At 20.7% G+C, this 25,022-nt stretch overlaps 7 protein-coding genes across 7 annotated transcripts; 1 reads left to right on the forward strand and 6 right to left on the reverse strand.

Annotated features, from left to right (window-relative positions):
- Window positions 1-2,185: 2,185 nt before the first annotated feature.
- On the reverse strand, window positions 2,186-3,466 carry PY17X_0100021 (PIR protein; the record flags this gene model as incomplete). The annotated part of the gene is made up of 3 exons (XM_022956009.1): window positions 2,186-2,248; window positions 2,338-3,327; window positions 3,452-3,466. The coding sequence occupies 3 exons, from the start codon at window positions 3,464-3,466 to the stop codon at window positions 2,186-2,188; spliced, it is 1,068 nt and encodes a 355-aa protein (XP_022810933.1).
- A 3,415-nt stretch (window positions 3,467-6,881) lies between these two features.
- Window positions 6,882-8,169, forward strand: PY17X_0100025 (fam-a protein; the record flags this gene model as incomplete). The annotated part of the gene is made up of 5 exons (XM_022956016.1): window positions 6,882-7,045; window positions 7,173-7,416; window positions 7,507-7,576; window positions 7,698-7,807; window positions 7,888-8,169. 5 exons carry the CDS (start codon window positions 6,882-6,884, stop codon window positions 8,167-8,169), a joined length of 870 nt encoding a protein of 289 aa, XP_022810934.1.
- Window positions 8,170-9,177: 1,008 nt separating this feature from the next.
- Window positions 9,178-10,295, reverse strand: PY17X_0100029 (PIR protein; the record flags this gene model as incomplete). Its single annotated transcript, XM_034637711.1, has 3 exons — window positions 9,178-9,243; window positions 9,333-10,175; window positions 10,281-10,295. The coding sequence occupies 3 exons, from the start codon at window positions 10,293-10,295 to the stop codon at window positions 9,178-9,180; spliced, it is 924 nt and encodes a 307-aa protein (XP_034493318.1).
- Window positions 10,296-12,593: 2,298 nt separating this feature from the next.
- On the reverse strand, window positions 12,594-13,715 carry PY17X_0100033 (PIR protein; the record flags this gene model as incomplete). The annotated part of the gene is made up of 3 exons (XM_034637727.1): window positions 12,594-12,680; window positions 12,770-13,567; window positions 13,701-13,715. The coding sequence occupies 3 exons, from the start codon at window positions 13,713-13,715 to the stop codon at window positions 12,594-12,596; spliced, it is 900 nt and encodes a 299-aa protein (XP_034493319.1).
- A 2,799-nt stretch (window positions 13,716-16,514) lies between these two features.
- On the reverse strand, window positions 16,515-17,741 carry PY17X_0100037 (PIR protein; the record flags this gene model as incomplete). Its single annotated transcript, XM_022956034.1, has 3 exons — window positions 16,515-16,601; window positions 16,705-17,589; window positions 17,727-17,741. The coding sequence occupies 3 exons, from the start codon at window positions 17,739-17,741 to the stop codon at window positions 16,515-16,517; spliced, it is 987 nt and encodes a 328-aa protein (XP_022810937.1).
- A 2,295-nt stretch (window positions 17,742-20,036) lies between these two features.
- On the reverse strand, window positions 20,037-21,066 carry PY17X_0100041 (PIR protein; the record flags this gene model as incomplete). The annotated part of the gene is made up of 3 exons (XM_034637738.1): window positions 20,037-20,102; window positions 20,189-20,932; window positions 21,052-21,066. The coding sequence occupies 3 exons, from the start codon at window positions 21,064-21,066 to the stop codon at window positions 20,037-20,039; spliced, it is 825 nt and encodes a 274-aa protein (XP_034493320.1).
- A 2,269-nt stretch (window positions 21,067-23,335) lies between these two features.
- On the reverse strand, window positions 23,336-24,440 carry PY17X_0100045 (PIR protein; the record flags this gene model as incomplete). Its single annotated transcript, XM_022956042.1, has 3 exons — window positions 23,336-23,434; window positions 23,525-24,286; window positions 24,426-24,440. The coding sequence occupies 3 exons, from the start codon at window positions 24,438-24,440 to the stop codon at window positions 23,336-23,338; spliced, it is 876 nt and encodes a 291-aa protein (XP_022810939.1).
- Window positions 24,441-25,022: the final 582 nt, after the last annotated feature.

The following is a 25,022-nucleotide window of genomic DNA, read 5'->3' on the forward strand; positions in this document are numbered from 1 at the left end:
TAGTTTAAAATAATGATGGTAACTTCATATTTATTCACAAAATAGTAATATTTACTACTTTTTTCTTCTTAAATTTATCAATAAATATATCTATAAAAAAACTATGCAATTTATTTCATTTATTAATTTTTTCAATTTCCAACAGAATTATGCAACCGTTGTTATAAACATCGTTATATTCATTAAAAGTATTTATCGATATACATATTATTATGTTATTTTTTTCTCAAAAAATACACCATTTTTTATACTTTTATTATATATATATATACAACTATTTTCCCTAAAATTTATTTTTTGAAAATTTGTTATACAAATCATTTTTTAATACAATTTATAATACATTAGCATATTTAGTGATATGGTCCTAATATTTTATGAACTTATATATTTCCATTATTCCTTACATATGAGAAACTAATAAATATCAATTAAAATAATAACATATTAGATACATATATATTTTTTATATGAATAAATACAAACATATAATGAAAACATTAACAAAACATCATTCTTATTTACATTTAAATGGTTTCTTATTATTTCTCCAATTTTAAATATTAGTAATATTCTCCACTTTATTTTCCCATTTTTTTGTAAAAATATATTTTTTTATATATTACCATGGAACCATTTTATTTATAAATATATCTCAGAATATACAACATCAAATATATTTTTTATATTCAAATAATGTAAAATATTCATATTTCCAAGTATACCTCCTATAAATCACAATGCATATATCAAATCAGAAAATCAAATACAATTAATAAGAAATCCTTTATTTTATCCTATTCATTAAACACATATTATAGTATATTTAATAGTTAAACATTATTTTGTCTTTATTTTTATAAATATAGTACATTTCCTCATATAAAAATAGGCTAAATCAACCTCAATATTCCTCACACATATTAAACCCATAATTATTTGTACTAATAACTGAAATCCAGTCTATTTAGTATTCTTTAAATTTATACATTTTTTTAATTTGACTTAAATATAAATTAATTAAATTTATCATTCCAAAGAATCTTACTTTTATAAACAATAAAAATCAATTAATAAATTGTACATGATCGACTTGAATAAGTATGTATATATTAATAATCCCAGTTTCTTATCGACTCGATTTATAATATTTTTCATCTTTTTTTCTTACTTACGCTTCTCCCCCAACTCATAAATACTAACATAAACACTAATGTAAAAATCACAAAAATGTATAATATTTTCCAGTGGACATATTTTTTAAATATTATACTGACCCCTAAAATAGTGTGTATTAAAACAAATATGCCTTTAACGTAACTTATTTCACTTATATATTTTTTCTCCAAATACCACTTTATACTTTTATTCCATTCAAATTCATTCTTCCACCATTCCATTTATCATTCGGTTCAGGTGTTACTGAGGAAGGAAATCATAATAAATTATTTTCTTCCAATTCCATTCCATCTCCCCCAGTTTCTTATATTATGCATTGTTAATATTTAAATCAACGTTTTCTTTTGGGATCAAATCAATACTTTGGAATAATCTTTCTATATCTATTCCAATATTCGACCGATTCACCCATAAACCATTAACACAAAATTAACAATAAAATACAAAAAGTAAATAATTCATCGGATTTACCATAAGTTATATTAACAAGAAATGCAATTCTTATAGTTTGTCAAAATATATTACTTTACTCGTTCCTTTTCATAGTCATTTTCATCCTCATTTTTTCTTACATATTTAGACTTAATATAAATATTAAAAACTACAACTTATCTTATACATATTATTATATCTTATTTCCTATATATATTTAAAACAATTCTTTAAAATAATAAATGTTATCAAATTATAAAAAAATATTCAAAATTAAATGCAATATAACACTTAACCCGAATATGGGGTCCACAAAAACAAACTCAATCCTGACCCACAACATAAAAATTATATAAAAATTATACAAAAAAAGTATAAAAATGTTATAACTATATATATATAACATTATATATTATTGGTTATATTAATTACTATAGACCCAATAATTATGTTCAAAAATTATGGTAAAAAATTATTTTCAAATAGACAGTTTCTTAAAATATATTAATCATTATTACTATTCCCGAAATAGTCAATACTCTTTGAATCACATATTAATGATCAGTTTTCTTCTTTATTTTTTTAGCATTTTTCTTAAATGTTTTTGAACTCTTTTCCGAAATCCAAATAATGAATACTAATATAAAATGTTAAGAAACGTATGATTTTTTTGTTAACGTTTACATATATATAATGAAAATAATTTTTTAATTCCTTATTATTTACCTTATAAGAAATTCCTAAAAAAATTGATATTGCAGCAAATATCGACACAACTGGAATTAATTTGCTTACTATCGACGAATTTGATGTAACTTCAGAAATATGTCCAGTTTCTCCAGATTGTTCAGTTAGTTCATTTCCTTCAGGTAGTTCATATCCTTCAGCTAGTCCATATCCTTCAGCTAGTCCATATCCTTCAGCTAGTCCATATCCTTCAGCTAGTCCATATCCTTCAGCTAGTCCATATTCTTTAGCTAGTTCAGCACCTGCAGGATATGTTTGTTTAATTGTTTCTGTAGTGTCTTTATGTTTTCTTTCTTGAGCACTTTTACATTCCTTTTTAAAATTATAATAATCAGCTAATAAAGTAGACGATAGTTGACGGTATGAATCTTTATTATTAATATAAGAATCATTGTTAAGTTCATAATATTTATTTAAAAATTCATTATTATCTTCCGAATATTTCTCGCAATCATTATTTTCATCATCAAGTTCATTATACATTTCACATAATGATTTAAATGCTTTATAAAATTTAGATACAATATCACTATTCATATGCAACAAATAATTTCTTGCATTTATAAGACCCTTATAATTATCATAATCAGTTAATTCACTTATTTGCATCTTATACTTATCACAACTATTTATATATGTACTATAAAAATCATTTATATTCTTGTTTTTTTTAGTTTCGCCCAGGTTTAACATGTAACTTAACCATATCAAAATGTAATCAACAATATTGATGTTATTTCTTGCAGGAGAGGGAGTCACACCACAATCCTTATATAATTGATCCAACAAATATAAACATCCAGCACTTATTCTACCCAAATCACTTTGAAAATTATTACAAGAATAATTATTTAAAAAATTATTATGATTACAATCATTATTTAAAAATTTATAATCTTTAAATTGATAATTTCCACTACTGTCCAATTCATCGGGAATCCATTCCCTTACATTCTTGAACCTTATACACTAAGAAAGCAGTTAAAACAATTAATAAAAACGCGAATTATTAAAATAAAGTTTAATGATATTTATATGTAATAAAATATAAAAAAATGTAAAGGGAACTATTATTATTAAAAAATGCATATACCACTTCCTTATTCATTATAATGGGGTTTTATTTTTGATTTGTAAATTGAATATAGGCATGTTCTTTTATATGTACTGCACCAAATATGTGACGCAAATGTTTTATCCCAATATATAACAGCTGTCTGTAGTTAAATATATTATATGTTTTTCAATAATTAAATTAATATAGAATAATAAAATAATATTATTACTAAAAAAAGGTTTTATTTGTGTTTATGATAATTAGCTATGTTACCTTAAATAGAGAGTTGCTTAATACAATTTTTATTAAATATATATGTAATGAATTTTATACAACAAATGAAATTCTTACTAACATCTGGTACATCTTTATTATAAAAATGGATATCTTTCTATAATGAATTTAAAGTATTTTTGAACATAGAAAAGGAATATATTTATATCTTATGTTTTGATGATTGTCCTTCAAAAAATTAAATGCTGTATAAATCTAAAAAAATAAAAACTATATTATTACTGTAATCCTTAAAGTATATAAATAGTAATTTTTTAAAATATATTAAATATTTACATACTTGTTTATAATACAATAAACCACAGTTTTACTAAAATTATAGTATTTTCAAATTAAGTTATTTTACTTACATCTATATGCAAATTATATAAATTTATATTGTTTTTAATGAATGTATATAAATTCATAATTCATTTTAATGAGTTCTATAACTTTATTTTTATTTCTACATATTCCAATTTAGAAGTATTCTTTATTTAGTAATTTTATAATGTTTTCCATATTTTTCCACCGTTAAAGCGGCAATTAGCACTGAACCCGTATGTATAAGCTTAAATAAGTCTTTGAATGTATACTGTTTTTAAAATAATACTTAGGAAATGTTAAATATATAACACATAAATAAGTATTGATGAAATTTAAGTGTAATAGAAAACTATGTGTATTAGGTTAGTATATTGCCGTTTGAGGGGAGAGATAAGGGACGTATGCTTTTTTAAGACAAGGATGTAGCCATATAAGATTTACCTATTATACACAGTTTAATTGTTTCTTATATTTTCTACCATTAAAGTTTTTAATTCATGTATAAATTAAAAATAACTTAGAATTATTACTTTTATAAATATATAGTTTCCTTTTATATTTTATAATAAACTATATTTAGTTCTATAATGTAAAAGTATATAATTATTAATATTATTTTGCTTGGTATTGGTAGTCCAATGTTATCACATTAAAGCATACTTAAATAAATGTTATAATATTTCATTTGATCTTGTATACATACAATTTAATCTGATAACACCTTAATAATATATATAATGAATTTATATCCATATAGTGTATCAAATGGATTTAATGATTTTTCGTATTTAATACTTTATCTATTGTTATTACTATTGTTATTACTATTGTTATTGTCACTGCTATGTAACTACATAGTACAACGGAACAATTAGTGCACTCAATAATAATCCTTTAAATCAATGTAGAATATTTCCGTATTTTGTTGTTTTAAATTAACTATTTTGGAACATATTATTTCGCAATAACAATATATTTAAATTATATATTTGTGAATTTGTATGTATATAATAACCTAATAAAAATATTATTTCAAATTAATTGTTACATACTTTTGCTGTATACTTTGCATTAATATATAATTGTATATGTTTCCCAAATTTAGCATATTTCAATATTAGTAATTGGTATAATATTTTACTATATTAGAACAATAGCGATATTCTATATATCATATTATTTATAATTATCAGAACTATAACATAAATTTTATTATATACTTATATTTTTTCAATTTACTATTTATAATATATTCCCAATTTATATATACCTCAAAATATAAAGTTTAAAAATTAATAGTGATTAATATGTTAGTATACCTTATGATAAATAAATTAACGTATATAATGCAACTTCTATTAATACGAAAGAATAGTAGCTACAATTAAAACTTAAAAAATGTTAGAAGCATAATAATATCTATAAACAACGTTATATTGTCGATATATATCAACCTATACTTTATCACTACCTATTATATATTAGTGATATGTTTAATTAATCTTAAAAACACACATATTAATATGAAGGTATATTATATTGTAGACAATTGTTACAAATGAATCATCTTATAATTCATACCCACCCTCACATATAATCCTATTATTACAGCATACATTCCCGTAATATAATTTAAATCAAAATAACTTTTACTAAATAAAATTTTTCATCGAACAAAAATGCATTGCATATTATAATCTCCATAATTCAATATAGCCCCTGATTAACAAGTTTTATATAATAGACAATTGTCATATATAACCAATATTTATATATCTAATATATTATTTTAATCATTTTAAATCTATATATTATCACCTATTTCATATTAATCACACTACCCCTGTTTTCCTTCAATATTTACACATCATCTCCAGATTAAACATACACAATCATACATATATTTAATTATAAAAAATTAATTATAAAAAAATTAATTATAAAAAATGTGATTACAATATCCCAGAACCATAAACAATCAACCATCAATCATAAACATAACCTTGACCCATAATACATGAACACCTCGACATTAAGAATATTATAATTAAAAAACAAATTAATTACATTATATATTTCTTGACTTTACAACTTTATGTTTCATTATTTTATTTCATATTTTATTTCATATTTTACTTCATATTTTATTTGTATCTTTTTTAACTTTATAATACTATGTTTTGTTATTAAAAGGAAAATTATAATTTGTATTCATTTACAAAAAACATAGCCATCAATATTAATACCAATAAATAATTTTTATAAAATTAACAATTTTGCTAGAAAAGTGTTATTTAGTAAAATTTGTATTAAAAGTGATAAAAAATCACAAATGTGTAATTACCATAATATACATTTTATCATTATGAAGTAAAAAATGTTGTTATTATAGTAGTATTAGTAATATAGAGAATTAACTGCATTTCTCATACTAAATTAATTAATATAATATTACTATGATCTTTTATTTATTAATATAAGTATATGTGTATTTCCATTCGTAATGAACTGTTTTGTAAATTTTAAATTGAGTTTGATCAATCATAAAAATATAAAATATGTGTATTCATAATGCTACATTTAAAAATATCAATTATATAATTAAAGTTATTTATTTTTGATATTCATTATTTATGAAAGATTCTTTTATTGATGTCGTTTTGTGGTTGAATTATTTATATTAAAAATATATTAAACTTATGAATCTGATAAAAGAACACATTTACCGTTTAAATAATAGTTTTTATATTTTATTGGAGAAAATTATTTGCTTCAATTTTAATTACACATCCCCAATTTTCCGAGTTAATTTTTAATTAAAAAAATACTAATGTATATTTTAATATTTTGTATGTAAACTTCAAAAATGAATATATTTTTTGTTCAAATTGTTTTATTTCTTTTAATAATCTCCCTATGTGTGAATAAGAACACCCTTGCAACTGAGCTTATTCCAAAAAAAGATAAAAAACACAAATCAAACAAATTTACAAAACACAAACCAAAAAAAAATAAAAAATGTTATCCTACGTAAGAAAATACTACAATATATATTATATATTTCATTATGAAAATATTAAATGTGTACATCTTTGCAAAAATGTTATAAATACAATAACTTTATTTTTGTACACATTAAAAATATGTTCATTTTTAGCTATGATAATACAAAAGAAATATATCAAAAAAACAAGCACCTGTTATATATCGATACCGAAGAAACTATAAAAGCGTGCAAATTTATGAATGACGCTTTAAAACAGTTAGAACATCATGCTACAAGTAAAGGTTATACAATTTGTGGCGGAATTCCTTCTGAGAATAAAGTTTTTTATAAAAAAAAACATCGAGGTCATACAAAAATTCTAAAAGCTGAATATACAGTTGATGATCCGAATGAGGTATCAATTAACGAACAACATCAAAAGTTATAAACCAAATTGAAATTAAAAAATTATTATAATTTATATATTTCTCTTTGCTTCCATTAGTATAATGAACTATTAAACAAAATATGGAATCCCGATAGTGACCTATATTTAAATAATTCCGCTGTTAAAAGTATACAAAACATAAATAATTAGTCGAATTAACATATTATTGTTACTATTTATTCTCTCCCACATCTTCAAAATCATGATATTTTAATTATATCTATGCAATTTTATAATATTTTTTTTAGAAAAAATTGTCCGTGTGTACAGTCCAAATTTAGTAATGATACAACAACGTTGCAAAAAACACCCGTGGTCTCTTCGTAAATATTTTTATGCTTTAGCTGCAAAATTTAAAGTAAGGAAAGCTTTCCTCTTCTATTTCGTTGTAAATCGAAATTCTCATATTATTCAAATACACTTTTATTAATTTTGTAGATATCAGAAAACAAAGCTATAGTTGTCATGGCTTCAGCAAATATAATTGATCACAACCGTAAAAATAAAAAATATTTTGAAAACACAATAGTAGAAAGTGCAAATTTATTCCAAGCTGAAGTTGATTCTGAAGATGATATTAGAAATGGAAAAATAAAAAAAGCGTTTGTTAACTTAATTGGATACATTGTTGAAAAAAGAAAGGACCATATTTATATCATCTATATCGAATCTATGACCAGTATACAGATTTTAATAATAATTTATTTCAACAATTGTTAAAAAAATATGGTTTTAAATAAGTGTAAATATTTATAATTTGCAACAAATTTAAACATTTTATATATTCATCCATTTATGTTTTTTTTCTTAGGTTGATGAACATGGTTCCATTTAATAAAAATGCATTGTCGAAAACCTTTAGATTATTTCTCACTTCATAAATAAACATATATTTTTCATCACCATAACACTAGAAGATTTATTTCCATGCATAATATCCGCTTTAAATTACCGTCATAAAACATATTTTTCCGTTTTGAAAAAGTTTATATATATTTTTTTGTCTTTTAATATTATAATGCATCTATATGTATTAATTTTTTGAATAATACAAATAAAACTGTTATAACTTATGAATATCTTTCATTTAATACTTATCACCCTTTTTTGTTTACAAACATGGACATCATCTATAGGCTAAAATTTGGGGGGATATCCCATATATTTAAACGATTCTTTATTTGTAAGTGATATTTGATTTTAATATTATTTATAGTAATGAAATTAATGAAGTGATCAGATGATTCAATACAAATGTTACATTATATGTAATAATTTTTTATGTTCTTATTTAAACCATATAATACCAATATATTTTATACACATATATGTGAATATTATAATAAACCAACTAAAACATTCTTTCCTTTAAAAATAATTCATATACATTCATAGAAAAAATAAAATATAACATAAATTTAGAATGAAAATAAGCAGTTTCGTTAAATAAAAATATTCATAACATGACCATTTTATGATATATATAATTCAATATAACCCTAAACCTTTAAAACAATTCCTTAAACTAATAAATATTATAAAATTATTCAAATTAAATACAATATAATACTTAACCCTAACCCCAATATGAGTTCGAGAACATAAAAACTATATAAAAATTATGCAAAAATTACTTCCAAATAGGCAGTTTCTTAAATATATCAATCATTGTTACTATTTCTGAAATAGTCAATACTCTTCGAATAATATATTAATGATCCATTTTCTTTATTTTTTTACCTTTTCTCTTAAATATTGTTTTTGAGCTCTTTTCCGTAATACAAATAACGAACACTAATATAAAATGTTAAGAAGTGTACGATTTTTTTGTTAACGTTTGCATATATTTAATGAAAATAATTTTTAAATTTCTTATTATTTACCTTAAAAAAAATTCCCAAAAAGATTGATATTGTACTGAATATTAATAAAGCTAGAATTAATTTTTTTACTATCGAGAAGCTTGGTGTATCATCACAAATCTCTTCAGAACTTTGCACACCGTGTTCTTCTGTTTTTGTCGATGTAAAGAATGGAATATTTCTACAATCAATGCTATTACTATCACAATAATCTTTTAAATTATTATAATCATTTGATAATGTAGACAATACTTGACAATAGACTTCATCTTTAGCATTATCAGAATCGTTATTAAGTTCATTATATTTTTCAACAAATTTGTTAGCATTTTGTATAGATTTATCAGATATTGTGTTGCTTCCAACAATTTCAATATACATGTTACATAATGCTTTAAATGCATCATAAATTTTAGACATATTTTTAATATTAGTACTCAACAAATTCTTTCTTCCATTTATGATTTCCTTATAATTGTTATATCCTGTATTACTATTTAATGAACCACTACAATCTTGACCATTTTGTTTACAATCAGTATAATGCGTATTATTGTTTATACAATTAGTGTAAAAATCATTTAGATTCGTGATTCCGTCATACGTCTTTTGATTTAGTTTATAACTTAACCATATGATAATGTATTGAACATTATTGATATTTTTTCCATTTTTCACAAACAATTGCTCAAACAACCATAAACATCCAGCCTTAATTTGATCGAGATCTGTCTTACATTCTGTTTCCTTTGATTCTCCATTAGAGCAGTAATACTTAATATTCTCATTTTTATTAAAATTGACTGATGTATGGTTTTCTAATTCATCGGGTAAATAGTTTCTCAATATATCAAACTGTTCACACTAAGAAAACATTTAAAAAAGTATAATAAAAATATATGTTGATGAATTTTATAGGCAATATAATATCAACAAATACAAGCAAATTTTATTAAAAAATGCAGATACCAGGGTTTTATCCATTGCAATTTTATTTTGTTTATAATATGTAGATTATGTAACATCATATTTTATATATTTTATGCTTAATAAATGACAAAATAATTGAACTATAATATAAAATTATCTGTAATTGATCATGTTATTATCATTTTTAATATTAATTTAAAGATAATATGGAACAATATAATAACTTTACGGTAGTTAGATAAATTATCGTGGTTTGGTGATGTTTAATACATGTTTTACGATGTGTATAGATACAATTTTACATAAATTGTTATCCTTAATAACACTCATATGACCATTATTATAAAAATTAAAGCACCAATGTAACGAATTAAAAATACATCTCTTATACACATGATTTAATATGGAAAATAACCAACATCATATCTTTTGTTTTAATATACTGCAAAAATCGAAACAATTAAGAAACCCATTATTACTATAATCCTTAAAGTATATAAATAGTTATTTTTTTAAATATATTAAATACGTATATACTTGTTTCTAATACTATATACCATGTTTTATTAAAATTATAGTATTTTCAAAATAAATTGTATTTCCCCCTTTTTTAATTGCATATACTTAAATATATATTGTTTTTATTTAATATATATCCATTCCAATTATAGTTAACATTTTCAATAACTTTATTTTTATTCTTACACATTACGTTTTAGAAATATACTTTATTGGGTAATTTTATAATATATTTTGTCATCATTTCCATTTTTTAAAACACCAATTAACACTGAGCCCGTACTTATAAGCTTAAATAAGTCTTTGAATTCATATTATTTTTAAAATAATGCTTAGTAAATATTAAACATATGTACCTACTGATGATATTTTAAAGTATAATATAAAACTATGTTTAATTAGGTTCTTATATTGCACTTTAATAGGAGAGAGATAAGATATATTAGCTCTTTAATATATATATTTCGCTAAATATTATACATAATTTTATCTTATATATTCTACTGTTATAGTTAATGTATATCGTTCAAATAATTTATTAAAAATTCTATATTTTATGAATTCTATGGTAAAACAACGACAATATAATATGCGTTAATATGGAATAATAAAATGATATTTAACATAATTGAGTCTTTAACAGTTTCTTTATTTATCTATTTTTTTTGAATATAAAACCACATATTCAAAATTGAACCTTTAACAAAAACATAACATTAATACCCTTATAATGTATTATTATTTGCCTTCTCTATAAAATTAATATCAGTATTTAATTATATGAAGGTTTCACAATATAACAATATTTCAGTATTAGTTATTGAATAATATTTTACCAGTTTATATGTATAGATATATAACATTAACGTTATTCTATCTATCATATTATTTATAATTATTAGAATAAAATATGATAAAAAATTTATTAATATACATATATTTTATTTTTTAACTATTTTAAAATATAATTTATTTATACCTCAAAACTATAAAGTTCAAAATTAATAGTGATTCATCCAATAGTATACCTTTATAGTAAATAAATTAATGTATATATTAATAACTCTATTATTTGAATTTAAAACTTTATCATAAAATAAAACTATATATAATCGAAAATTAAAAGGATAGTATACATATATCTATAATTTAATTTTTTACTAATATGCATATTTTTATTGATTATTAAAAATGTTAGGTGCATAAAACATCTTTTATAGATAACGTTGTATTATCGAATATCGATCGATATTTTATAAATATGTATTATTACAGTTCAGTTGGATAACATGATTTAAATTAAAATAAATACTCTATAAACAATAAGTTTTACTAAATAAAATGTTTCACCAAATAAAGAAATACATTGTATATTATGATGTGGGTAATTCGATATAGCTCTGGGTTATCAATACTTATATAATAGGCAATTATGATAAAGCATAATATGAATTCATATATAGTCAATATAGACATTTAATTTTAATCATATTAAATCGGCATAAACACACAAATGTATATATTATAATTTATGAGAAAAATGCTATGGGGGCCTTTTCATATTAATGGCAGTACCCATTTTTTGTTGCATATTTAGACTTCAGCTTGAGATTAAACATACATGGATGGTACATATATTAAATTAGTGTTCAAATTATACAAAATTAAGTAAAGATATAATACTTAGCTCTAACCCGAATATGGGAACCACAACTTTAACCCTAACCCACAACATAAAAATTATATAAAAATTACTCCTCAATAGACAGTTTATTATCGTATATCAATCATTATTATTATTCCTGAAATAATCATTACTCTTCGAATCATATATTAATGATTCATTCTCTTCTTTATATTTTTTAGCTTTTCTCTTAATTTTTGTTTTTGAAATCGTTTCCGAAATCCAAATAACGAATACTAATATAAAATGTTAAGAAACGTGTAATTTTTCTGTTAACATTTGCATACATATAATGAAAATAATTTTTAATTTCTTTATTATTTACCTTATAAGAAATTCCTAAAAGAAATGCTATTGCACCAAATATCGATAAAACTGTAAACAATTTGTTTCCTATTGACGAACTTGATATATCTTCAGAATTTTGTGCAGAAATTAGTTGAGAACTTTGTTTGGATCTTTTTACACAATTTGTTGGTGTTTTTATCTCTCGAAAGGATGAACTATCGCTACATTTACTTTTTAAATTATCATAATCAGTTGATAAACTACACAATAGTTGATTGTATAAATTGTTTCCATTATCAGTATCATTATCATTAAGGAGTTTTTGATATTCATCAACAAATTTATTAGCATCTTTCAAATAGTTATTGCATGTTTTATTGCCATAATCAATTTTAGTATACATTTCACATAAAATTTTAAATAACTTATAAAGTTTAGACACTTTATCACTAGAAATATTCATCAATTTTTTTTTATTATTTATAAGATCAATGAAACTATTATACTTTTCGTGTTTATTTACATTTACTATATAAAAATTATTTAGATTGGTAATGGTATCATCTTGAGTACTCTTTAGGTTTAACATATAACTTAACCATAGAATAATATATTCAACAACATTTATATTATTTTCCACATTATACAATGACCCAGAACTCCCAATGAATTGATTAAGCAAATAAAAAAATCCAGCATTAAGTTTTCCGTAATTAGTACTACATTCATAATCATCACAATAACCTTCTAAGAAATTTTCTTTTTTAAAATCATACTCATTATCACTGGTCAATTTATCGGGAAATTTATCCCATACATTCTCGAACTTTTCACACTAGGAAAAGATTTAAAAACATTTATTAGAAATGAATATTATTGAACATTTGATTAAAATAAAGTTTAATGATATATATAATACAATATCAAAAAATGTAAAGGAAATTGTTATTATTAAAAAATGCATATACCACGTCCTTATCCATTGTGATGAAATTTCATTTTATATTTGTAAATTGAGTAGAATCATGCTATTTCATATACGATGTCCCCAATATGTGACGCAAATACTTTGGCCCTATATATAACAACTGTCTATAGTTAAATATATTATAAGTTTTTAATAATTAAATTAATGTAGAGTAATAAAATAATATTATTACTAAAGAAACGTTATATTCCTTTTTATGATAATTATCTAAATTACCTTAAATAGAGGGTTTAATAAAATTTTGATTAAATATAGATATGATGCATTTTATACAAAAATGATATTTTTATTAAAATTTGGTATACATTTATTATAAAAATGGATATACCTTTATAAACAATTTAAAGTATGTTTGAATATAGGAAAGGAATATATTTATATCTTATGTTTTAATGATTGTCCTTCTAAAACTTAAATATTGTATATATCTAAAAAATAAAAAGTTCTATTATTACTATAATCATTAAAAGTATATAAATAATCATTTTTTAAATATATTAAATTTTTATATAATTTTTTCTTATAATATATAATACTGTTTTTTTCTAAAATTATATTATTTTCGAATTAAGTTGCATTGTTCCCTTTTTTAATTGCATATACATAATTCTAATATTATTTTTATTTAATATATATGCGTCCAATTATATTTTAACATTTTCAATAACTTTATTTTTATTCTTATATAATTAAATTTAGAAATATACTTTATTAGATAATTTTATAATATATTTTGCACATCTTTCTCACGGTTTAAAACGACAATTAACACTGTAACCGTATTTATATGCTTAAATAAGACTTTTAATGCATATTGTTTTTAAAATAATACTTAGTAAATATTAAATATATAACACATAAATACCTATTGATGAACATTTTTAAGTATAATAGAAAATTATGTGTATTAGGTTGGTATATTGCACTTTGAGAGGAGAGATAAGGGAAGTATGATTTTTTAAGACAAGGATGTAGCCATATAAGATTTACTTATTCTACCTTAATTATATTTTCTAGCTTTAAAACTTTCAATTCATGTATACATTAAAAATAACTTAGAATTATTATTTTTCTAAATATATAGTTTCTTTTATATTTTAATAAATAATATTTTACTGCATGTTTTATAATAAACTATATTTACTTCTATGATGAAAAACTATAAAATTATTAATATTATTTTTCTTGGTATTGTTAATTCTAATATTATAGCATTAAATATTACTTAAATAAGTGTTATAATATTTCATTTGATATTTTGTGCATAAAATTTTAATTTTATCATACCTTTAATAATATATATAATTAATATATATCAACGTATTCAAATCAAATGAATTTAATGATTTGTTCGTATTTAATACTTTATCTATTGTTATTACTATTATTATTGTTACTGCTATATCACTGTATAGTACAACGAAATAATTAATACGCTTAATAAAATACTTTAAATCAATGTATAATATTTCCTCGTTTCATAGTTTTTAAATCAAGTATTTTATAACATATATTATTTAGCAATAACAATATATTTGTGAATTTTATATATATAATAACCTAATAAAAATATTATTAATTCAAATTAAATTAATTATTACATACTTTTTATATATACTTTTCATTAACATATAAATGTATATGCTTCCTAAATTTAACATATTTCAGTATTATTTATTGGTATAGCATTTTACTAGTTTATATGTATAAGTATATAATAATAACGCATTATATCTATGATATTATTTATAATTATTAGAATAAAATATGATATTAAATTTTATTAATATATTTATATTTTATTTTTTAACTATTTTAAAATATAATTTATTTATACCATAAAACTATAAAACTTAAAAATTAATAGCGATTAATCTAATGTTATACCTTTATAGTAAATAAATTAATGTATACAGAACTATTTCTATAATTTGAATTTAAAGCTTTAGCATAAAATGAAACTATATATAATCGAAAGTTAAAATGATAGTATGTCTATATCTATAATGTAGTTATTAATATGTATATTTTTATTGTATTACTAAAAATGTTAGATACATAAAAAATCTTTTATAGATATCGTTGTGTTGTCGGACCTCGATCGATATTTTATAAATCTATATTTTGACTACCTATTATATATTGGTAATATGTTTAATTAACAATAAAAGTATTTCCATTAACATGAAGGTATATTATAATGTAGATAATTTTTCCAAATGAATCTAATTATAATTTATACTCTGATATATAATATTATTATACAGTTTGTTTATCAAAATATAATTTAAATTAAAAAAAAATGATACAAATAATTTTTGCTAAATAAAATGTTTTATCAAACAAAGAAACATATTATGTTATGCATAATTCAATATAATTATGATTAACAAGCTTTATATAATAAATAATTATGATATATCATAATATGAATTAATATATGCAATATAGACATTTTTTTTTAATCATATTAAATCGATATGAACACTAAATTATATATATTAGAAATTATGAAAAAATGTTATACAACCCCATTCATATTAGCTTATACCCCTCCTTGGTTGCATATTTAAAATTCATCTCGTGATTAAAATATGGGATGGTACATATATTTAATTAGTGTTCAAATTATAAAAAATTAATACAATATAATACTTAATCCTAACCCAAATATGGGTTCCGCAAACACAACTCTGACCTACAACATAAAAACAATATAAAAACTATGATCAAAAATTACTTCGAAATAGACAGTTTCTTAAAATAAATCAATCGTCATATTCAGAATAATTTATTAATGATTCATTCTCTTCTTTACATTTTTTAGCTTTTCTCTTAATTTTTGTTTTTGAAATCGTTTCCGAAATCCAAATAACGAATACTAATATAAAACGTTAAGAAGTGTATGATTTTTTGTTAATGTTTGCATATATTTAATGAAAATAATATTTAAATGTAATATTTTTTAATTCCTTATTATTTACCTTATAAGCAATTCCCAAGAAAATTGGTATTGCAGGAAATATCAATAAAACCGGAATTAATTTGCTTGCTATCGACGAACTTGATGATGTATCTTCAGAAAATTGTTCATATCCTGCTACATCAGTTTTTTTAGAAGTTTGTTCAGAACATTTTGCATCACTTTGTGTTGTATCTATCTCTGGAAGGAAATCATAATTTTTATATTTATTTTTTAAATTCTTATAATCATTTGATAATGTAGACCATGCTTGACAATAGCCTTCATAGTTAGTATTATCAGGATCATTAAGTTCTTTATATATTTTAACAAATTCTTCAGATTTTCCCAAACATTTTGTGCAATCATTCTTTTTTTCATCAAATTCAGTATACATTTCACATAATAATTTAAATGCTTTATAAAATTTAGATACAATTTTACTATCCATATTCAACACATCGATTTTTGTATCTATAAGACCCTTATAACTCTTATAATCAGTTAATTTATTTATTTCCGTATTATACTTATCACAATCATATATGCATGTACTATAAAAACATGTTGTATTGTCTTTTTCACTTTCCTTTAGGTTTAACATATAACTTAACCATATCAAAATGTAATCAACAATATTAATGTTATTTCTTGCAGGAGGGGGAACCATACCACAATCCTTAATGAATTCATCCAACAAATATAAACATCCAGCACTTATTTTATTCAAATCACTTAAAGAAATATTATTACATACAAAATCTGAAAAATCATCATTATTACAATAATTATCTGAATAATTATCATTATTACACTTATTATTTAAAGAATTATTATCATTAAATTGATAATTTCCATCAATCAATTCATCGGAAATCCATTTCCTTACATTCTCGAACCTTTTACACTAAGAAAACATTTAAAAACAATTAATAAAAACGTGTATTATTGAAAATTTTATTAAAATAAAGTTTAATGATATTTATATGTAATACAATATAAAAAAATGTAAAGGAAACTATTATTATTAAAAAATGCATATACCACTTCGGCATCCATTATAATGGGATATTATTTTTGATTTGTAAATTGAGTATAATCATGTTGTTTTATATACACTGCCCCCAATATGTGACATAAATACTTTAACCCTATATATAACAGTTGTCTGTAGTTAAATATATTATAAGTTTTTCAATAATTAAATTAATATAGAATAATATTATTACTAAAGAAACGGTCTATTTTTGTATATGCTAATTAGCTAAGTTACCTTAAATAGAGAGTTGCTTAATACAATTTTTATTAAATATATATGTAATGAATTTTATACAAAAAATTATATTCTTACAAACATCTGGTATATCTTTATTATAAAAATGGATATACTTTTATAATTAATTTAAAGTATTTTTGAACATAGAAAAGGAATATATTTATATCTTATGTTTTGATCATTGTCCTTCAAAAAATTAAATGCTGCATAAATCTAAAAAAATAAAAATTATATTATTACTATAATCCTTAAAATATATAAATAGTCATTTTTTTAAATATATTAAACTTTTATATATTTGCTTCTAATACTATATACAATGCTTTATTAAAATTAAAGTATTTTCGAATTAAGTTACATGCTACATTTTCTATGCAAATTAAACAAGTTTATATTGTTTTTAATGAATGTAGATAAATTCAAAATTCATTTTGATAAAAACAATAACTTTATTTTTATTCCAATATACCTTATTGGGTAATTTTATAATATATTTTGCCATATTTTCCATTCTTTAAAAGAATTTGCACTGAACCCGTATTTATAAGCTTAAATAAGTCTTTGAATGCATATTATTTTTAAAATAATGCTTAGTAAATATTAACAAATAAATAATTATTGATGCAAATTTTAAAGTATAATAGAAAACGATGTTTAATTAGGTTGTTATATTGCCTTTAAGAGGAGAGAGATAAGATATATTGCTATTTTAATATATAAATTTAGATAAATATTCATTAAATGTTCTACATAATTCATTTTATCTTATACATTTTATTGTATAGTTATCAATGTTATACATTCAAAAAATTTATTAAAAATTCTATATTTTATTAATTCTACAAAAAACAATAATAATATAATACGCGTTAATATTGAATAATAAAATGATATTTAATATTAATTAAGTATTTAACAATTTTTCCATTAATCCATATTTTTAGAATATAAAACTAGAAATTCCAAATTGAATCATTAACAAATATATAATGTATTATTATGTCTTTTCGATAAAATTAATATTTAATTATATGAAGGTTTCACAATAAAACAATATTTTAATATTAACTATTTGTAATTTCTAGATTATATGTATAGGCATATAATAATGCAGCATATCTATAATATTAAATTTTATTATATACTTATATTTTATTTTTTAACTATTTTAAAATATAATATATTTATACCTCAAAATTTAAAAGTTAATAGTGATTAATCTACTATTATGCCTTTATGATAAATAAATTAAACCGTATAAATCAACTTCTATTAATACAAATGAAAGGAAATACCAAAAGATAATAGTAACTACAATTAAAACTTCAAAAAATGTTAGAAGCATAACAATAATTTATAGATTATGTTATATTGTCGATTCTCGATCGATATTTATGAATCTATATTTTATGATTATCTATTATACATTAGTAATGCGATTAATTAACATTAAAAATATAATCATTAATATGAAGGTATATTATAATGTAGGTAATTGTTCTAAAAGAATTGAATTATAATTTATACTATGATATATAATATTATTATACTGTTCGGTTATCAAAATAAATATGTCACAAATAATAAGTTTTACTAAATAAAATAAAGAAACATATTATGATATGCATAATTCAATATAACAAAATATTAACTTTTATATAGGCAATTATGATATATTATAATACGAATTAATATATGTAATATAGTTATTTTACTTTAATCATATTAAATATATATTAACACTCAATTATATATATTATAACTTATGAAAATATGTGATATGGCCCTTTTCATATTAATGGCAGTACCCATTGGGGTGGTACATATTTTGAACATCATCTTGTGATTAACACATACGGAATGATACATATATTTAATTAGTTTTCAAATTATAAAAAATTAGATGCAATATAATACTTAGCCCTAACCCCAATATGGGTACCACAACATAAAAACTATATAAAAATTATGCAAAAATTACTTCGAAATAGACAATTTCTTAAAATATATCAACCTTTATTACTATTCCTGGAATAATCAGTACTCTTAGAATAATATATTAATGATCAGTTTCTTCTTTATTTTTTTAGTTTTTCTCTTATTTGTTGTTTTTTAGATCGTTTCCGAAATCCAAATAACGAATACTAATATAAAATGTTAATAAAATATGTTTTTTGATAACCTTTGCATATATTTAATGAAAATAATTTTTAAATTCCTTATTATTTACCTTATAAGAAACTCCCAATAAAATTGATGCTGCAACAAATATAATTCCAATTGTAATTAGTATATTTTTTGTTACTGAACTTCGTGGACAAGCTACAAGTAGTAAGCTATTTTCACACCTAAAAGTTTTATAATTATTTTCAAATTCTTTATAATCTTTTGATAAACTAGACAATAGTTTATAATAAGAACTTCCTTTATTAATATCTAAAGCATTTTTAAGTTTTTCATATTTTTCAAACAATTCTCCAGCATTTTCTAAACATGTCTTGCATTGGTAGTTGTCTATATCAACTTCACTATACATGTTACATAATGATTTAAATGCATCATAAAAATTAGATATATCTTTAATATCAATATCCATCGATCTTATTTTTTTTTCTATAACACCCTTTTTAATATTATTATCACTATCACTATCACCATCTATATGCTTAATATAGCAACTATTTGTTATTATATGTTCAGTAAGAAAATCATTTAATATGATCGTTCCATTTTCTTTTTTTTGATTTAGTTTATAACTTAACCATAAAATAGCGTATTCAACAAGTTTATCACTATCTATATATTCCTCACCAATCATATTTAGTAACATTATAAAACCAGAGATAATCTTTTCTTCATCACTACTATAGTTACAATCAAAGGAAAATTTATTTAATAATTCCATAAAATTATATTCACCCGGGTTTTTCGAATCATCATCAAAATACTTATCGATCGTATTAATTGATTCACACTACGAATATATTTTACGAATTAAACAAAAAATGTATTAACATAAATGGTACTATAATTAAAATTAATATAATTTATAGTAATACAACATACGAATAATATAAGAAAAAGGATATATACCACTTTAGAATTCATTATAATGAAATTCTGTTATAATTTGGAGATTATTCGGGGTGACGTTATTTATATATATTGTATAAAATATATGATATATTTACTTAATCTCTTTACATAGCAATTATCTTTCGTTAGGCATATTATTCTTAATTTTAACTTCATGTAAAATAATAATACATTAGTATTACTAAAATTATATTATACTTATTTTATGACATTTAGCTAAATTATCTTAAATAGAGAGTTGCTTATACACTTTTGCCATATGTATATATGATGCATTTTATACAAAAAATACTATTCTTAATAACATTTGGTATAACTTTATTATAAAAATTAATATACTTTTATAATGAATTTAAAAAATATATACATATGCTTTAATATCGAAGATAAATGACGTCATAAAACTCAAATAGTACACAAATATAAAAAATTAAGAAAGTTATTATTACAATCCTTAAAGTATATAAATAATTATTTAATAAGATAGACTAAATACTTATATACTTGTTTCTTATAATATATAATACAGTCTTTTCTAAAATAACACTTACAAAATAACTTGAATTGTTCCATTTCTATGCAAAATACATAAATTTATATTGTTTTTAATGAATGTAGATAAATTAAAAAATAATTTGAATGAGTCCGATAACTTTATTTTTATTCCAATATACCTTATTGGATAATTTTATAATATATTTTACGCATAATTTCCACGGTTTAAAACGACAATTAGCACTGAACCCGTATTTATAAGCTTAAATAAGTCTTTAAGTTCATATTGTTTTTAAAATCATACTTAGTAGAAATTAAATATTAACATATAAATAAGTATTGATGCTAATTTTAAAGTATAATAGAAAACTATGTTTGATTAGGTTATTATTTTACCCTTTAATAGGAGAGAGATAAGATATACTAGCCTTTAATATATATATTTATATAAACATTTGCTAAATATTATACATAATTTTATCTTATATATTTTACTGTTATAGTTAATGTATATCGTTCAAATAATTTATTAAAAATTCTATATTTTATGAATTCTATGGTAAAACAACGACAATATAATATGCGTTAATATGGAATAATAAAATAACATTTAACACGAATTGAGTCTTTAACCCTTTCACCATTGATTCATATTTTTATAATATAAAACTACAAATTCAAATTGAATCATTAACATATATATAGCATTGATACCTTTATAATGTATTGTTATGTGTCTTTTCGATAAAATTAATATTTAATTATATGAAGTTTCCACAATAAAACAATATTTCAATATTAGTTATTAGTATACCATTTTACTAGTTTATATTTATAAGCATATAATGATAACGCTAATTTTATATACCAAATTGTTTAAAGTATTATAACAAAATATAATTCGAAATTTTATTAATATACTTATATTTTGTCTTTTAACTATTTTAAAATATAATATATTTATACCTCGAAATTTAAAAATTAATAGTGATTAATCTACTATTATACCTTTATGATAAATAAATTAAAGCGTATGAAGCAACTTCTATTAATACAATTACAACTTCAAAAAATGTTAGAAGCATAACAATAATTTATAGACTATGTTATATTGTCGATTCTCGATCGATATTTATGAATCTATATTTTATGATTATCTATTATACATTAGTAATGTGATTAATTAACATTAAAAATATAATCATTAATATGAAGGTATATTGTATTGTAGGTAATTGTTCCAAATTAATCGAATTATAATTATACTCTAATATATAAAATTATTATACAGTTCAATTGGATAATATTATTTAAATTAAAATCAATATGTCACAAATAATACGTTTTACTAAATAAAATTTTCATTAAATAAAGAAACATATTATGATATGCATAATTCAATATAACCACATATTAACTTTTATATAGGCAATTATGATATATCATAATATGAATTAATATATACAATATAGACAATTTATTTTAATCATATTAAATATATATTAACACTTAATTATATATATTATAACTTATGAACAAATGTGATGTAGCCTTTTTCATATTAATGGTAATGCTCCTTTGGGAGTACATATTTTTAATTTCATCTCGAAATTAAACATACGGGATGATACATATATTTAATTAGTGTTTAAATTATAAAAAATTAAATGAGATATAATACTTAGCCCTAACCCCAATATGGGCTCCACAACATAAAAACTATATAAAAATTATACAAAAATTATTTCCAAATAGACAGTTTCTTAAAATACATCAATCTTCATATTCAGAATAATTTATTAATGATCAGTTTCTTCTTTATATTTTTTATTCTTTCTCTTAAACATTGCTTTTGAAATCGTTTCCGAAATCCAAATAACGAATACTAATATAAAAATTTAAAAAAATGTATAATTTATTTATATTCACAAATTAACCAGTGCTGAACATATTGTTTAATTGACTTATTATTTACCTTATATGCAATTCCCAAGAAAATTGATACGGCAATAAATATAAATCCAATTGAAATAAGTGTGTTTTTTATTACTAATCTTCGTGAATATGTTGGAAGTGATGGAAAGTTGCTAAATTCAGGATCATTACATTTATTTTTAAAATTATTATAATCATTTGATAATGTAGATAATAATTTATTATAGGGACTATCTTTACCATTATTATAATTTTCATTAAGTTCATCATATTTTTTAGCAAAATCATTAGCTATTTCCGAAAATTTATAGCAATTTGGCCTTTCTTCATCAAATTCAACATACATCATACATAATAATGTAAATACATAATAAAATTTAGACATATCTTTAACATAAATACTCATCAAATCTTCTTTTTTATCTATAAGATCCTTATAGTTCTTATAGCCACTAACATTATTTATATCCGTAATATACCTATTATCACTATTTATATATGCTTCATAAAAATTCTTTATAGTGTCATTTTCTTCAATTTTCTTAAAGTTTAACATATAACTTAACCATATCATAATGTATTCAACAATATTGGTGTTTCCTTTTGCAATAAAACTAAACGAGGTAGAATTCCCAAAGATTTCATTAAACAAAAATAAACATCCAGCACTAATATTATCGAGATCATTATCACAATTGTCATCAGTACAGTACTCTTTGAAATCTGTATTATCTTTAAATTTATAATTTTTAGTATTCGAATCATATTCTAAATTCGTCGTTACAGTCTTGAACTTTTCACACTAAGAAATCATTTAAAAACAATTAATAAAAATGTGTATTATTGAAAATTTTATTAAAATAAAGTTTAATGATATATATAATACAATATCAAAAAATGTAAAGATAATAATTATTATTAATATTAAAAAATGTATGTACCACTTCTTTATTCATTATAATGGAATTTTATTTTTGATTTATAAATTGAGTAGAATCATGCTATTTTATATAAACTGCACCAAATATACGACGCAAATACTTTAGCCCTATATATAACAACGGTCTGTAGTTAAATATATTATAAGTTTTCCAATAATTAAATTAATATAGAATAATATTATTACTAAAGAAACGGTCTATTCCTGTTTTTGATAACTAATAATCTGCCTTAAATTGGAGACATTTAATACATTTTGGTCAGATGTATAATATAATTTATGCTTAAATTTATGATTATTAGTAACATCCATTATAATTTTATTATAAAAATTTAAGTAGTTTAGTAATGAATTTAAAATATTCCCTCTTATATTTGTGTCTCAATATAGAAAAATACAATTTTTTTTCTCATGCTTTAATAAATCTATTATTAGTATAATTTTTAAAAGTATATAAATATATATTTATATACTTGTTTCTTATAATATAGTTTTTTCTAAAATTATAACATTTACAAAGTTCCATTTTTCTATTTTCTATGCAAATTATATACATTTATATTGCTTTTAATGAATATAGATAAATTCATAATCCATT

Source organism: Plasmodium yoelii (genome assembly GCF_900002385.2).
Source record: "Plasmodium yoelii strain 17X genome assembly, chromosome: 1".
Lineage (NCBI taxonomy): Eukaryota > Apicomplexa > Aconoidasida > Haemosporida > Plasmodiidae > Plasmodium > Plasmodium yoelii.